Raw genomic sequence first — 16261 nt, forward strand, 5'->3', positions numbered from 1 at the left:
GCTGAGCACAGCAAGCCCTGCACAGCGTACCCGGAGGCACCGCAGACTCAGAGCCACAAGGTGACAATTCCCACGTGCTGGCCAGAGGTGTCCTTCTGCAGACAGCCCGCGCTCAGCAGGGCTCAGCCACCCAAGGTCTGGCAGTGTCGGGGTAGCAAGAGGGGATCCAGGCTCTGGCAGCACATTTGTAACTCAGCTCCTACCGCCTCAGGAGTCTGATGATGCATCCGTGTAATAAAGACTCCTACTGGAGCAAATGGTCTACAGGGACTTGCTGCTCGCCCACTGAAGCTGTTTAGCTCTGTAGCTCTTTGGCCTCTATAGGCACCTGGCAGCAGAGCAAATGCTGGCAAACCCACGGCATGAGAACTTATCCCTTCACTGCCTTGGTTGTTCTGGGATCAGTGATCCAGGCTTGTAGCCACACATCCTGAGGGCTGGCCTTGGACAGGAGACCACCTGGAAACCGCAGGGGCAGCAGGCACGTGCCAGCACCCTGCTGACCACTGACCCTTCCTACCAACTACACAAGAATAGAGGGGCCTGCAAGACTACTTGTGCCTCCACCGTGGGGAACAGAAGCAGGAGAAAAGAGCCGTACCTGAGATGTCACAGTAGACAGTTTGTTGATAGACTCTGGCTTCTTGGGGTCTAAAGATCACATTAACTTCAGCTGAAGAATTTGGCCAGATATCTCCCTCCTGAAACAGAAGGAGACAGCAAACCATTTATCTTCAAATGTCACATTTCTTGTTTTCAGCCACAGCCCTGTAGCCTTTATTTAGAGCATCAATGAAGAGCAGGGAACAAGCAACAGTTATCAACAAAATTTAGGGGGGGTTTGGAAGCAGCTGCAAAAAAACTTTCTAAGTCTCTTCCTTTTACTGGCATCTGGTAAGAGGCATTTTGTTAAATTAGAGCTATAACCAAAGCAACCAAAGCAACCAGGCTCACACTCCAGTGAATCCAGTAGGATTTCTCCAGAGGTGCCAGCCAGTTTAAAAAAAAGGTCCCTTCTTGCCTCCAAACCTTCCCATATATCCCTGTAGCACTATGGCTACATGACGACTTTTACTCAGATCAGGAGAGATTTAACAAATAAAATAGAATTTTCCATTCTTAGTTACAAAGGTGCTGCCTCTTATACCCTTCACCTGTCCATGCATGTAAGTATTTAACGTACTGCGGTGAGTGGGGCACTCAGCACCAAGCAGAACGAGCCCTCCTGCCTGGGGATAGAAGAAGAACAGGCTCCTGCCCGCTGGCGGCTGCTTCTGCCCCGAGCCGTGAGCAGCCAGCCAGCACGCAGGCTCCTCCAGCTGATGGATGATCTGGGAAAGGAGTTGAGAGACAGATGCATCCTGTTTCTCTCCGACAGGTGCACACACTCCTGTTTCTCTGAACACAGGCTCGGACAAGAAGAGATGGGATTTGCTTACAGCTCCACACCTCTTTCAACCAACAGGCTCTTTTCCGTGCCATGCTCTTGCTCAGGGATTTAAGTCTGGGCCATGCTACCCGTGTGCCTGCAGCTCTCTGCTGACTCCTCGGGGTCTTCTCCCTCTGCTTCTCGCTCAGATAGTCCTGGCACTGGCGCTCAGTCCCTGGGAGCCTTGTCGCACAGTTTCAAGGCATGCCGGGTTTCTAAAACCCTTCTTGCAACGGGTTTAAACAAAGACACCACTTACACCCCCTGAACCCCTAGCATTACAAATGTTTCTTTGTTTATTTGTTGACATAAATATAGGCACCTCTGACAACTGTAATAATACTCTACAAGGAATGAAAAATTCAGCTTATAGAAGGAGACAGAGTTCTTTTTCTATCACCAAAGAGAGGCTTTGATTCTGCATGCTGCTGGGTATCCTCGCTGCTTTGTCCAGAAGAGTCTGGAACTGAGTGGAGCCTCTGGCACCCCTGCAGCATATATATTAAATAACTATAATACTTCCCATCAACTTAGCCTTTATAGCTCAAAGGACAGCCCCCACAAAAATCGAAGAGCTAAGACATGGTGAGTTACTGGGCTGCAGCTGCAAATAATTCCCTAATGCACAGCCTGCTGAGTCAACAGAACAGAGGGAAGAACTGTGAAATAACTCACAGAAAATACTGCGAGTTATTTCTCCTGGGAAATTAAAATGGGCTGTTGAAGAGGTTCCTTGCATTCCTGCTACCCCACAGGGGGAAAAAAAGAACTGCTGCTTGAAAGGAAATGCTTCATTACCCACCCTCGCAGACTACTGCCACACGCGTCCGAGCCTCGGGGCACCTCAGGAGCCAGCCCCGTGCCTGGGCTACATGTTCTCTATAGGATGGCAGCGGAGTCAGAGCATGGAGAGCCACCGTGGATGGTAACCAGGACAGATGTAGGACTATGCAGTGCTGTGAACATGGTATTGCAACACTTCTGGCCTCAGACAGGCTGCAACTGGCAGGTGGCATAAAACACAGATGGTGGATGTACGATGGTACAGCACAACCACCCCGGCTGTCATGCCCTGGCTTTGCTACAGCATAAAGTATGATGATACAGGAGGGGATGGCACACTGGGACTCACAGCTACACAAGTGATCTCTCTGCAAGAGCCCCGTCATAAATACATGCAGATCCTATTTCTCCTCCCTCAGCCCCTAAATAATGAGAATCTGCTGGATCTCCACCAGTCTGAATGAGAAAAAGCTGGTCTTGAAAAGCCAGGCACCACCAACTGCTGGCCAAATCACCTGCTTTGCTTTGCAGAGGGGGAAGGCAATCCATGGAAGGAAATCACTGCTCAAAGCAGTCAAAGAAACAAAAGACAGAGCTGGCAAAAGAAGCACTAAAATGACACTCAAACTGCATCCTGTCAGCTCAAGGCACTTAGGAGAAAGGCAGTGCCAAAGCTAACATCTGCCTCTTTCCATAAATAACTGAGGCCACAGGGAGCTGTGGGATGGACCACGGCTCGCACTGGAGATGGTGCCTTCCACCAAAAATCGAAGTGCTCTGCAGCAGCCTCTCATCTGGATGGGGACCAGCTTGGTTCCCCAGCTGAGGTACAGATCTGCAGCAACAAAAAACACTGTTACCTGCTGGCTCAACTTCTGGATCAGCAACAGTAGCACCTCTGTAACCTGGACATCTTGACGACCACCTCCATCATCTCAGAGTTCACACGTAACACTGAGGAGTCACACCAGGCAAGGACAGGACAGTGAGGACTTGTCAAGGTCAGTGTAAGAATAACAAGTCCTCATCCTCCCTCTCCTCTGGTTGCCATTTCCAAGGAGTCAGCTCCCACGGGTCTGCAATGGGACTTACAGCTGAGCTGTGGCGGGGAGGATGCAGCAAACAGCAAGGACTTGGTCCCCTGGTAGCCACCTGGGCCTCTATCACAGCTGCCTCTGCTGACATACCATGTGTAGATGCAAAATAAACCAAATTTGAGATGTGCTCAGAAAGTCAGAGCTGCGTATCAGCTTGTTTCCCGCAGGCTTGGATGAGTGGGAAAAAGAGAGCAGCCACTTTTGGCCAGAAGGTCTGAGGCTGCAAGGTCCCATCTCTGGGGGGCCTCTCCAGCAGATTTACATGGCAGTGCCAGAAGGGTGCCTGTCCAAGCTAAAAGTTACAGGGCTGTCACCGGAGAGAAGGCTGTGGAAGCCAGCAGCAGTGGAGTTTTAGATTCTACATTTGATAAAGAGGAGAAAAAATTTACTACCATTTGATGTAAAGACAACCATATGCCACGGGGAAAGACATGCACGAGCAGAACTGAATGTGAAACTGTTCCATAAACAATGGAATCAATGGAAATCAAAAGGTTGGTAATGCAGGACAATACAGAAGGGGAGAGACTCATGCGGTAGCCCACTTATATTCAGTCCTAGAGCAAACTGTGTAACATTAACACAGCCATTCAAGAAAGGTTTCCCTTCGAGACTTGAGGCCAGGCTACACTTTATGTCCGTATGTCACTGCATGGAGTGCCAGGACTCGGCGCTGTGGGCAGCCAGAGTTCTAGACCTCATCTTAACACATTCAGGAGCTCAAGAGCAGGTTAAGCTACTTATGGAGACACAGTCTGACTGTAAAGCAGCAGGAGTCCTGGGACACACTACCGAACCAGCTCTGACACACCACAGGGTGCTCAGTGATCAGCTCCCTCTCTCTACAATATTCCCACCGTTCTGACACAATCTCTTGGTCACATCATAATGCTGTCAGCTACAGCGGTGTGAAACTGCAGCTGTGACAACAGTGGTGGCTCTCAGCCTTATATGGGATATAGGAGTAACTGAGAAGATGATCCCCTTCCGTGAAAAGAAAAAAAAAAAATTAGTTTCACCTATTTTAAAAGGAAGAAGAGGTTGAGATTATCCTAGGATTTACTCCAAGATGAAAAGGGATTTTGCATTGCTCAGACAGTGGGCATTCTTCATCTCAGACCATGCAAATACTCAGAAACAAGGCTCTGGTTGATTGAAGGATATGGGGTTTTGCTTGCATAAACACAAAAAGCAAAAAAGTTTCTGTACCTATGCACAACGAAACTCACAAAGTCCTTTTAAACTTGCCAGCCTTGTGTCCAGGCTCACAGATGACACTGGAAGGGAGATTCAGCCGTGGTATCCATCCAGGTTATATGAAGAGATTGGTATGTCTGTGATCAAACTTGGGTTGAATTTGGCCTCCTTTCCACAGAGGACCATTTCATTCCTCAGGTCAATATGTGAACTGAAAGTGCTCCAATATCCTTTGTTAATCCCCATACGCTACATGGGTAGCATGCCCTTACTCATCATTATCGATAGCTCTCATGAAGTGCCCTTAATTTGTTGCCCTTGCAGTAGAGCTCAGCTTTAGGCAGCCTCTCGCTCTGTCAGTTGCTCACAGAAATGCTTTTTGCAACAAGCTCTCACAGCCTCACTAGAAACCTGGTGTTTTCTCTCGGCACATCAAGCCAGCTGATGCAGGGACCTGCCAAGTGACCTCAGCCAGGGAGGAGAAGGAAGGGAGGTTCTCAGCCATCACTTACCAGTGGCTCAAGGGTGAACACATCGTTGGTAAAAAGCATGGAGTCTCCTTGTGCCTTTTCCTGATGGTTCTGCAAGCGGTGGGAGAGAAGGGGAAGGCATTCTCGGGGAGCGGGTTCCACCTGGCACTCCCTCAGACAATGACCCATCTTGCCCTCTTCCTGCCTCTGCAGCCTGCAGCCACGGGGAGAGACAAACCAAGCAGATAATTTAATGAGCAACATATTTGCAGAGACTCGTGTGAGCGCAGGGGCAGCAAAGCGCTCGGGGAGGATCAGCAGCAGCTCAGCGAGGGGCTGACCCCAAGCTGCGGGGTCCCACACGGGTCAGGTTATCACTTGCTCGGTGCTGGCACAGCACGTAGTTTTACTCCACACTTACAAGCTCAGAAGAGGTTTCTGAAAGCCGGCAGCCCTCGAGAGCCTCCTGGCTCAAAGCCTCTGCCACAACTGATGGAGAATCCACCAACCACCCCAACTGGCTTTTCCTACCACAGAGCTGCTTGGGTGAGGCAGATCAAGATGAAGGAGCACCCACTGCAGGGCTTCACTGGCAGGGGGAGACGCAGCTGGGTTTCAGCTGCAGGCCACTGGCACCACTCCTTTTTTCTTCCCCTTTGGACCTGCAGGGGTAAGCAAGCTAAATGTGCTCTCTGTGCCCTATACTGCCTCGCACCAGAGGATCCCAGAGCACTGTGAAAGCAAACCAATGAATTCAGGCACCGCATCACTTTGGTGAGACCAATGTCTATATGTGCATGGAAACAGAGGCCCTGGGAGGAGTAGGCACTTTGGCTGGCATCACCCACTAAAGAAGTCTGGACCAGCATCTCTGAATCCAAACCCTTACGTCTAGCCTTGAACCACTTTATATTTTTCTTCTTTTTTGGCCATCTCTGTAGGGCTTTGATGCGGTTCACCTCTCCCTTACTTGGTAGCTGTAGCAGATTCTAGAGTTTAAAGATCACAACCAAGAGATAAGGGAGCACTGCTACAGAGCAGTTGCTTCCTAGCTGGCACATCGCTGTCCCCTCTGCACACTCGTCCCCGGCCATGGAGAACCAGCAGCTGATAACTCTGGGGGGATGAGTGGAAGGCTCCACGTGTAGCAGATCCAGGCAACGTAGTAAAACCAGGATAGCAATCATCACCCAGCTAAATTCAAATACAGTTTGAAAGGAAATGCGGTCATGGATGTTACTAGCTGTACACAGAGTGAGCCTTGGGCAAAGGCTGGCACCAGCACCAAAAGTACTTGCTTTGGCTCGCCCCCCCCGGAGTGCAGTGGGGAATGTTTCTCCATGGATGACCTACAGCACTGCGCCAGTCAGTCAGGTGCTTCCAGCCACCAAAGAACAACCCCCAACTCAACATCCATCAGCGGACAATAATTCCACCATTACATCCCAGAAAGTCCTGCAGGAGGGAGACACAGCAAACCCCTGGATACACCACCTAAGGATCCAGGTCTTCTGGGGTCACAGCCCAGAGCAGGGTCCTGCACTGCCTCCTCTCATGGAAAAAGTCCTCTCTGCTCCGAGATCTCTAAAGCTTCTCTGACAGCAGCCTTGGAGCTATGACCATCCCTGGGATTGCAAGGAGGAGGAAAAAACCGTCCTGGTCAGACTCAGGACATAAACTGGCATGAGATCAAATGTAATTGGAAATGAATCAGGTTGAAGTGAACTGTGGGGAAGCCTGGTTGCTTCTGAGGGGAAAGAGGATCACTCAGGGTCCGATCTGAGACAGGCAGGTGAGGAGAGAGCGGTAAAGGAATGGTCCAGGCAAGTGCCCAGAGAAGGCAATAAGGTTTTCTTTTAACACACCAAGCTTGCACAGAAGTCACACACTGTAATTAAAAATAGAGAACAGTGAAAAACTAGTTTTGGCCTTCAAGGCATTTCTGACCTACTTATGTTGAACTTTATTGGCTCAGAAGCCCTTAATAAGTGCTCCAGTTTAAGGCACTTTCCTGATCAGCTGTGAGCTAACTCCTACACACCTACATCCATGCAAGGCTGAAAAGTCCCACAAGGATTCCCTTAATCACCCAAACTTTTAAGCGTCATTTCCAGTTCATCCCCCCGGGCTATAAGTGTGTCTCTGCTGCCTGAAAGGGGAATGTCAAAGCTTCACCACAGACACCCTTGGAAGAACCTGCCCCATCTCTCAGCACCATGAAGACACAGGCTGCTGCAGCCCAAACGCGCTCTGTCCCGTGCTGCCCTGCCTTCCCTGCAGAACCCTTCACCTCCAAATGCTCCTCAGTCTCTGAGAAAGGGTAGAAATACCTTGTCGTGCTGGAAACTGGGAGAGTCCAAGGCAATTCAACATCCTACAGCAGGACGGCCTCAACTTGCTGGGCCAACGCAGCCCTTTACCCTGCACATTACTGGAGAAGGAGCCTGCCACCTTATCGAAGCTGCAGTGGAAGAAGCTGCAGTGAATATCATAACAGTTATGCTACCTGCAGCTATGTTAAGTGCTGCTACTCAATGCAGTCCCAGGGAACAAGTGCTGACACTTTCCTCAGCCTCATGGACCCTCCATAGCCCAGGGGTCTCTGGACCTCAGTGGTTTGGGGCTCCCACAAATGCAGATTTGCTCTCTGAGGAAATCCAGTCACTGCAATCAACCTTTCCTCCCCGAAACGCCATTCTCAGCTGGAGTATGGACGGAGCTGGAATGGGAGGCACTGAGCTCCATTACCCTAAAGCCCAGGGACATGTAACCTGATGCCGTAGATGGTTTACTTGTTCTAAACCATTCAGTGCACCAACAGCCTTTGAGGCCATACATTAGTTTTACCCTTGGGCAGTGTTATTTTATTGAAATGAATTTTTCAAACAAACCTCAGCTTCTGATGATCCTCCTCTTCCTGAGTAACAAAAGCCTTCCACTGGAAGTGCACTATGATTTCACTCCAATTGTGGATGACCACGGATCTGTGGTTTGACAGCGTGAGGTAAGTCTTCTCAACTGTCAGGGAGCTCCTGGCCAACCCAATGTTGACATCTACAGCCGCTCCATAAAGGCCTGTGTGAATATCTTCACCTGGAAAAAAGCAAAAGGGGAGTCTTTGCTCATCTCACTTGCTGATGGAAGTACGAGGAACAAAGCAAACCACCAGTAACACATGGGCCCACAGGTGGCCTTTTGGTTGCCATCCCACTCAAGTCACAGGGAATTCTGCACCCAAGTCATTCGGGTGACTCTGAGGAGTCCCACCTCAGTCAGGGCTTGTTGCTGACAAGCAAAGATGCCTGGGGGCACACGGGCAGGAAAGGGAGGTTCGGAGAAATAAGGACAGCCCAAGGCAGGATGGGACACAGAAGAGACCTTCACTGTGTTGCAGAAGCAGCGCCCTCACTTGCTGTGGCTTTGTGAAGACGTGTCAAAACAAGACTGGTGGGGCACGGCCCACCCCATCCTGCCCATTACAGCCTTGCAAGCCCATTTCCTCAGCCGGGACCCTGTTGCTTATGCCTGAGTCTGCTATTCTAGACTGCGTCTTCCCAAGCCATTCAACGACCAGAGTGAGGGCACCTTTGCTTTCCACCTCAGACCCAGCTGAAGAGGATGAGGTGAGGAGCTAGGAAATTAAAATAGGATATAGAAATTAGGCACTCAAGAAATGAAGGTATAACTGAGTTTAGAGATAAAGATAGACTTAGAGATCAGGCTAGGGGCTAGAGGCCCATTAGCTAAAAGATAACTAAGAATAAATACAATAATAGATCATAGCTGATGGGCCAGAGAGCAGAACAATATGTAAACCTTGATTAATGGAAGCTGTGAGGGAACACTTCCTGATGGAATAGGAAGACAGCCCTAAAAACTGGTCAAAACCAACCCTATGCTCCGGCCTGAGTCCAGGAGGCTACAGAGACTGCGCAAGAAACCGAGGTAAAAAGTTCAACAGTGAGGAAGAGGAGTGACTTCATCTCTGCGACCCCAGCCCACGACCACTGGGACACACTGCGCAGATGCAACTAGGAGGAGACTGGGCGGAACATATGAAAAAGATTCTAAGGCTCATTATAATACAAAGCGGGGATAGGTCATGCATATGTATAGGCGTATTATGAATATGTGATGCTTTACAGCATAAAGCCAAGACAAAGTGCCACGAGAGGTGCACGTGTTTGTGGTGGAACGATCCATGCATGCCTCAGCGCTGAATAAACATACCGACTTTATAACCTTAGGGATTGTGGAGTCGTGTTTCTGCAAGTCAAGGGGAGTGTCCCTGGCTGTGCCCATCAACTAACGACTGGGACCTTGCTAGAGTACCTGCCAGCACGTGTCACCCTCCCAAACAGACTCCCACCAAAGGCTCCCTCATTTCCAGAGCTTTCAAACCTTCCTTCTTCCCAGCCAAGTAACTGAGCTCAAATTTCAGTACCAAGCCCACTCCTCCTCTTGCAGGCAAGTGTTTTCCAGGTAAGATGCAAACAGCAAACATCAGACATGCTCTCTAGAAACGGCATTTCCATGGAGTGGTGCTTAAAGCCTCAGAGCCAGCCCCTACAGACAAGTGCAGCAACCCGGCCATAAGCCTGGAGAGCATCCCTCTGCAAAGGCAGAGCCCCCTCCTCACCGCACAGGTCACAGCAGACAGCCAGCCAACACACCTTCCTTTAAAGGGCTACCGTGCAACAACACAGGGAGAGCGCTAGATGTGTGCTGGGTGCACTCCTGAAATCCTAAGCCAGACACAACGCAGCAGAATCACATTCGTTCCAGGGGAAGAAAAAAAAAAAAAAAAAAAAAAAAGAGCCCCCTCTTCTTGGGGGGCACTGGGGAATGAAGCAAGACTCACCCTTAAAGCAGTAGATCTCTAGAGTCATTCACTCATCTCCACACATGGAGAATCCAGCCCTTCATGACTCATAGCCTCAATTTCTCTGCTCTTAAGGGAGTCTGGAGTGGTAGGGATTTATGGCCAGATGAGTTATGTTGCGAGGACAGCAGCAATGTTTACAATGACTGGACAATCTGCTTTCTATAATGGACAACTTGGCATACAGAAATAACTGATGCTCAGAAGAGCTACAGAGGCGGGTATGCTTTATGAGCACTGCCTCTCCCTCCACTGAATCCTTGGCATATATTGGCAAGCAAAGGGGCCAGGACCCAGGAAATGGGAGACATGCACAGTGCCTCAAGCTTGGGCTTATGAAAATACGAGCCAGCGCTCTACAACGATCAAGATGACAAACTACTCCAAAATAAACACCATGAAAACTATCATCATCTCACTGTCTAAACCCAAGGCCACATGCATGTTGAAATAGTGAATATAGTTCTGATCTCAAAGAAACAAGCTGAAATATGTGAAGCTAAATAGAGAAGGGCAGAAAAACAATTAAGAGTATGAAGCAGCTTTTATAAGAAGATTGACTAGGACTCCTCATCCTAGAAATTGTGTGGGAGATAGATGGAGAGGTTTCTAAAAGTGTGAATGGCCTGGAAAATGTGAATAAGGAAAAATTTGTCACTATTTGTCACAAAACTGGAACTTGAAGGCCTGAAATAATGTTATTAGTCAGAAATTACACAGAAGTGGCAGTACTTTTCCAGGGAGTATTCCTTCTTTTGGAACACACTGCCACAGCAGGCTGTAGAGGCTAGCTAACAGCTGTAAATCCACAGAGCAACTGGACAAATTCTTAGAAGATAAAGCCATCAGAAGCTATTTAACAGAGATGAGAACAAAGCCTCCAGCACAGAAAAATGCTAACTCTAGAGCCCATGAGGGAGAAAGCATATGCACTGCCTGTTTCTACACAATTTGCTCAACATGCCCTGTTGCTGCTCTCCCGGGGAGGAGCTGGAGAAGCAGCCACCCTGCGCTCCTGGCTGCAGGCACCGAGGACTCTTCTGAAGGCTGGAGGGTTTGCCGGAGCACCTTCTACCACAGAGAGCATTTGGCATCGTGCTGAATACAGACACCCACAAATCGCCGGGTCCGGGAGAGTGCGCACAGCTGCCAGCGAGTCAGGAGGAAGCCACGGATCTGTCTGCCAGGCCCATGAGCTGACACGGAGAGCAGACCGGCCAGGGTCAGCCACGGGTGGCTGCAGGCTTCATGTCCTGGGTGTCAAATTAGATGTGACATTTCATTTAAGACTCTTGGCTGTTTAATATGTAAGTTTTTAAAAAAACCCCTCTGTACTGTAACAGTGACGTACCACTAAGTATTTCACTTGACACGGTAATGTCCATGGCGTGTGGTTTGGGATGCTTGGCTGCCATGAAAGTGCATTTACTGAATCTAGATGTGTCTGCCCTGTCATTATTTACACAATGTTATTACAGGCTGTCAACTCTCTCATTCTTACATGGTTTTGATGCATTTCCTACAGGTGGCAGGACACGGCTTTCTCTCTGCAACCTGAACAAAGCAGTGCCTGAACTTGAAACTAAAAGCTAGGCTTTTTATAGAGCAATAGAGCAGATGCTTTGGGTTGTGCACACCTGAGCAGTGCTCTGACACAGCAGAAACACCACAACACCACTGTGTTTTATCCCAGCATCCATCTGCGTGATTATGGACATAGGTATCTGAGCACACCATGGTAGCTCTTCACTATCTTGAAGTGAGAAATTTAGCACTGTGTCATCCTCTGTGGGGCTCCTGTTGTGCAGGAAAACAGACAAAGAGAGAATTTACAGAAGAGCTAAAACATCTTCCTGAATTCTTCTAATACTACATGTTCATCCTGGTGCAAGAGGCAATAATTATAAGAGCAGTACAAACTGTTCTTAAACAGAAAGAGATTTTGTTTAGCCTGAAGGTATAGCTCAATGAATGGATGAGCAAACCCTTGAACAAGATTTAAAAACAAATTTCAGGTTTTATGAAGAATGCTTTCCTAGTATCCAACAGCTGGTACTTTCCTTCACTGATTACTGCTCTAAACATTAGGAAGCTGGTAGCCAGATTGATTAGACTGAACAGAAACAAAACAGCAGCCTGATGCATTTCGTCTTCACCAAGACATATTCTTCCTCTATCCCTGTTTCTCCTTCTCTGCTGAATTTGGATTTCAGATCTTTTCAGGAGTGAGTGACAGTCAAATGTGGAATATTTAGGTAGCATGGAAAGCAAGTGTAATTTCATTTTCCTGGTTTGTCAGAAGACAGTGCCTTACTCTTATCTATTCCATGAACGCAGCTGGAGAGAGAAAGGTCCTGCTGCTTTTTCACCGAAAATACAAGCAAGCAATGAAAGCAGAGCTCTTCACTCAAAATGATGTGACTGTACCCCCATATCGACCTATGATAACTCATTCTTTTGTTCCTGCTACTATCATACCCAGCTGCCTCCACTGCTGGCATATCCTTGTTCTTCAAGCAGTGTGCAGAGGTCTCTGTTACCACTTCACCGCCGGAGAAGCGAGTCACCTCACCAGGCCGAGCGATCTCTGGAAAGCTGGAGAAGTCACCTACAGCCTCATCCAGCCTCCCACCACCTTTTTGCTGCGTCTCCCACAGAGCTACCCCTAGATCAGAGTCAGGAGCGCTGCTCTGAGCTGTTTCGCTCTTGGGAAGCTGATGGCTTCACTTACAAGATGCGCCGAGTCTCTGCCGGGCTGAGAAAGGCGTCTGTCCGTCCCCACGCCTGTACCTCCAGCCCTAGAGCAAAGTGCAGAGCAGTGACAGTCATTTGCAAGTGCTTCTCCAAGGCGGTGTTCAGGAGCTGCCTTCAGACATCATTAAACCGTCACGTTATTTACTCCAGACCTTGTTTATAAACCTCACCACTAAATAACTGCTGCTGCTAACACAGGTGTTTCTAAAGAACCACTCCCAGGCTACAAAGGTCAGAGCAAGAAGAGGGTCTCTACTCCAGAGGCCCTGCAAGGAGCCGTAAGACAACAGATTGGCTTGAAAAGGGAGGTGGAAAGCAGTGACCAGGCAGCAGTGCTCCACAGGACAGGCTGCAGGCTCTTCAGACAGCTCTCCTGCACGCTGAGCCATCTCCCTGCAGACAGGCTCCCGCTGTGCATCCTTCTGTGACCGAGCACCCACAGCATTCCCCAGCACCCCTCTACACTGTGCTTAGCAAGAACTGTTTGCCTCATTCCAGGATGAAATACTTCGGCACAGGAATATCTGGAAGCCAGCACAGAGGCTCTGTCCTGCCCAGCATGAAGGAGCTTGGCAGAATGCATTGGAAAGGACAACGAAACCGTCGGATGATGGAAGACCACTGCCGCGTACCCAGGATGCCGAGGGCTATTTTTAATCATTATTGCTACCATAGTAACGACACGCTGGGGTACCCGACTGGCTGAAACATTTTAGCCATGGGGAAAATGGTGCAGGAACTTTAATTCTGATTGCCTGGCAGAGACATGCCCAATAGACCACCTAATATATCAGTCACCCTTCAAGCTGCTCTTCTGCTTCTCAGCAGCTGCTGATCAATCCACAAGGAAAGGAGGCTTGAAATGGTCACTTCTGCCCTGAAACACCTCCACCGGTAATGACACTTAGAACATGTCAGCGATTTCCACTGATGATAGAGTAGACAAGGATGACCTGCAAAGAGATGAAAACCACATTCTTCTAGAAATCTTTCATGTGCTAAACATGGGGTATGCAGTGTTCCGCAGATGTCTGTTTCTGTCCATGCTTGAGGATGAACAAAACCGCCAGAAGGAGATTTTTAACTTCCAAGCCACCCTCCTAGTACATACAGTCTGTGCTCACGCAGTCAGCTCCATGGGTTGTTGGAGCACGGTTTTTGTTCAGAGGGGTGTTATGTAGTTGTGGAGCTACAAAGCTGTGCAAAGAAACCTCAAGAAGCAAATGAAGCACAAACTTAATTCATCTACTCTCAAAGTGACAGATCATGTCTCTTGAAACACAAGAGGGGCCATACTCTGCAAGGAGCAGAACAACCTTATCAAAAACGAACGACCTTATCAAAAACGGTGTAAGAAAAATTCATTATTACAAGCAGTTCTAGAAAAAGGGAACAAAGACAGGAAACAGTTGTTACCTATCAGCTGTTTTGACAGAAACGAACACTCTGGAGACCAACTAGACTCACCCATCAATCTAAGTGTTTTGAACTATAAAAGCATATAACCAATCAGCTGTATAAAATATTAGTTACCAATCCTCAGTCTGTTGCAGTGCTGCTACTATTAAGATGCAAAGTCAATACACAACCGCACAAACTCCTATTTACACATTTTTGCCTACAATATATGACTCCCTCCACTCACTTTGAAGCAGATGTACAAGAACATAAAAGTCTGACAGAAACCAGCCATACTGCTGGGAATTCTCACAAGTGAAGGAAAAAAAGCACAATGTGCACTCACCACCTACAACAGGCAGAAAAAAAAAAATCCCTTTGCAAAGTCTTTAAACGCCTGATAGCCCAAGGAAAATCTAGAAAAGCCTCTTGTACAGCATCAGTCTGGCTTACACCTTAAGATAACACTGGGAACAAGATCTTCAAAAACTCACAGGATAAAGTAAGTTTCTAACCATCTGCCAGCACTAAACACAAATAAAAAAGAATTACATTGGTTAGTGCACTACAGGGAAGCTTTGGAATCAAAAGGGGCTGCTGCTTAGGAAGTGGAAGATTTCCCCACCTCTTAGCACTTGTAAGGAGCTACCATAAATCTGCCTGGTGTGGAAGGAATGGAGAAGTGCATGAAGATGAACAGCTGCAGACCGGAGCAGCAGTGGCACACAGCGGTGGCCATCAGAAGCTCACAGTCTGTTGCCATGAATTTAGCTCAACAGTAACTTAACACTACTCACAGAAACATCAGAGTCCCTGTAAACACTGACACAAGACTAAGATTAAAACCAGAAAATGGTTTTGGTATTCCCACCCTGGTATCCTGCACAATACAGGGACGACTCAAGTGTGTAATGAGGTAGGGAGTTTGCTCAGACAGGTACTGAGCCTTCTCCCTTCTGGCTGCAGTCAGTGCAAATTGAGAACACTCAGCAACTTGAGTGATCTCAGGAATGGAAAATGCAGCACAACAAGGGCTAAACCTCAGTTAAACCCTGCTGCCTGTCCATATACAACAGTGGATTTACAAAGGAGAAAAATGAGAAAGGAAAAGGCTCGATCTAGAGACTACATCAATAGGATTTTCATTTCATTTTTAAACAAGTTCCTGGAAGCCGCTGATTGCAATGCCAGCCTTGCAAGACAGATGACAAGACCTTACTCGAAAGAGGGTTCTTAAAGGAAAGAGAACAGAGCTCTACAAAGGTGGTTGCTTTCTCCAAAGCCTACACAAAACCACAGATGACTATCACAGCAAGGCAGCGCTTTTCTCGGATGCTTTATCCTCATGGGTAGCTGAGATGTTCAGAGGTGCTGGCACGTCCACACTACAGTTATATGTTCAGCCTCAAACAGCAGTGAACAGCCAGGGCTGGGATTTCAAGAGTTTCCTGCATGTGTACAGTGACCACTAACACACCGCCAAGCCCTGGCATGGGTGGCCTCATTCAGCCGGTTCAGCCAAACCCAGCAACAATTTTACCTGAAGAAAGGGATTCAGCCTCCTGACATGTTCACATTCCCAGCTGGCAAGCCCACGCTGATCCAGGCAGGAGCTGAGCTGTCACTAACACGGCTGACAATTCCCCCTGGCCCATTTCAATGTGATGCAGCCCCTACTCCAGTTTATCGCCGTGGCCAAGATGCACAGGCTTTTCTTCCCCTGCTGCCAGCCAAGCACACACAGTTCTGCAGTCACCCATCACCTTCACCAGACCCAGACAGCTCTAATACATCACTGCAAACTTCTGTCATTGCACAGGTGACTAAAGAGCTCCACAGCAGCCTTTGTAAACATGTCTTCATTTCTCCTGTGATCCCATGCCTCATTTTCCCCATTGGAGATGAAACATGTTTTCTCAAGCTGGCAGTTACCACTCATGGCTCCAGAGGCTGCTGCAGCGCAGAAAAGCTGTATGTGGTTAGACCAAGAAGGGCAGAGGCTGCTCAGGGCAGCGGTCAGGGCATCCTGTGTAGGGTGAAGACCTGGATCCACCTCTGATACCCCCTGTAACCCTGAGCATTGCTGCCACACTGAGGACAGTGATTCCCATTCAGTTGAGATCTACCCAGGAAATACTTTATTGATATTTTTCATTCTTGCATTGCCCCAAGGAAATCGTATCTATCCTACAGGCATCCACACTGGCTCAGAGGACGGAGAGGATCACCGACCTGCTCATCATGCTCACTG

At 48.4% G+C, this 16261-nt stretch overlaps 1 protein-coding gene across 9 annotated transcripts in view; it reads right to left on the bottom strand.

The window, feature by feature from the left end:
* LOC141970476 (hydrocephalus-inducing protein homolog) overlaps positions 1–16261 on the bottom strand; it is a 150349-nt gene that overhangs the window by 100437 nt on the left and 33651 nt on the right. For all 9 annotated transcript variants that reach the window (XR_012635192.1, XR_012635193.1, XR_012635194.1 and 6 more), the window contains exons 12-14: positions 7868–8069; positions 5019–5190; positions 602–701 (exon numbers count right to left, since the gene is read on the bottom strand). Coding sequence is in view for 6 of the 9 variants with exons in the window: in XM_074927120.1 (XP_074783221.1) it covers positions 602–701; positions 5019–5190; positions 7868–8069 (474 nt within the window). In the remaining 3 variants the exon portion in view is untranslated. The remainder of the gene's footprint in view (positions 1–601; positions 702–5018; positions 5191–7867; positions 8070–16261) is intronic.

This window comes from Athene noctua, chromosome 25 (genome assembly GCF_965140245.1).
Source record: "Athene noctua chromosome 25, bAthNoc1.hap1.1, whole genome shotgun sequence".
Classification (NCBI taxonomy): Eukaryota; Metazoa; Chordata; class Aves; order Strigiformes; family Strigidae; genus Athene; species Athene noctua.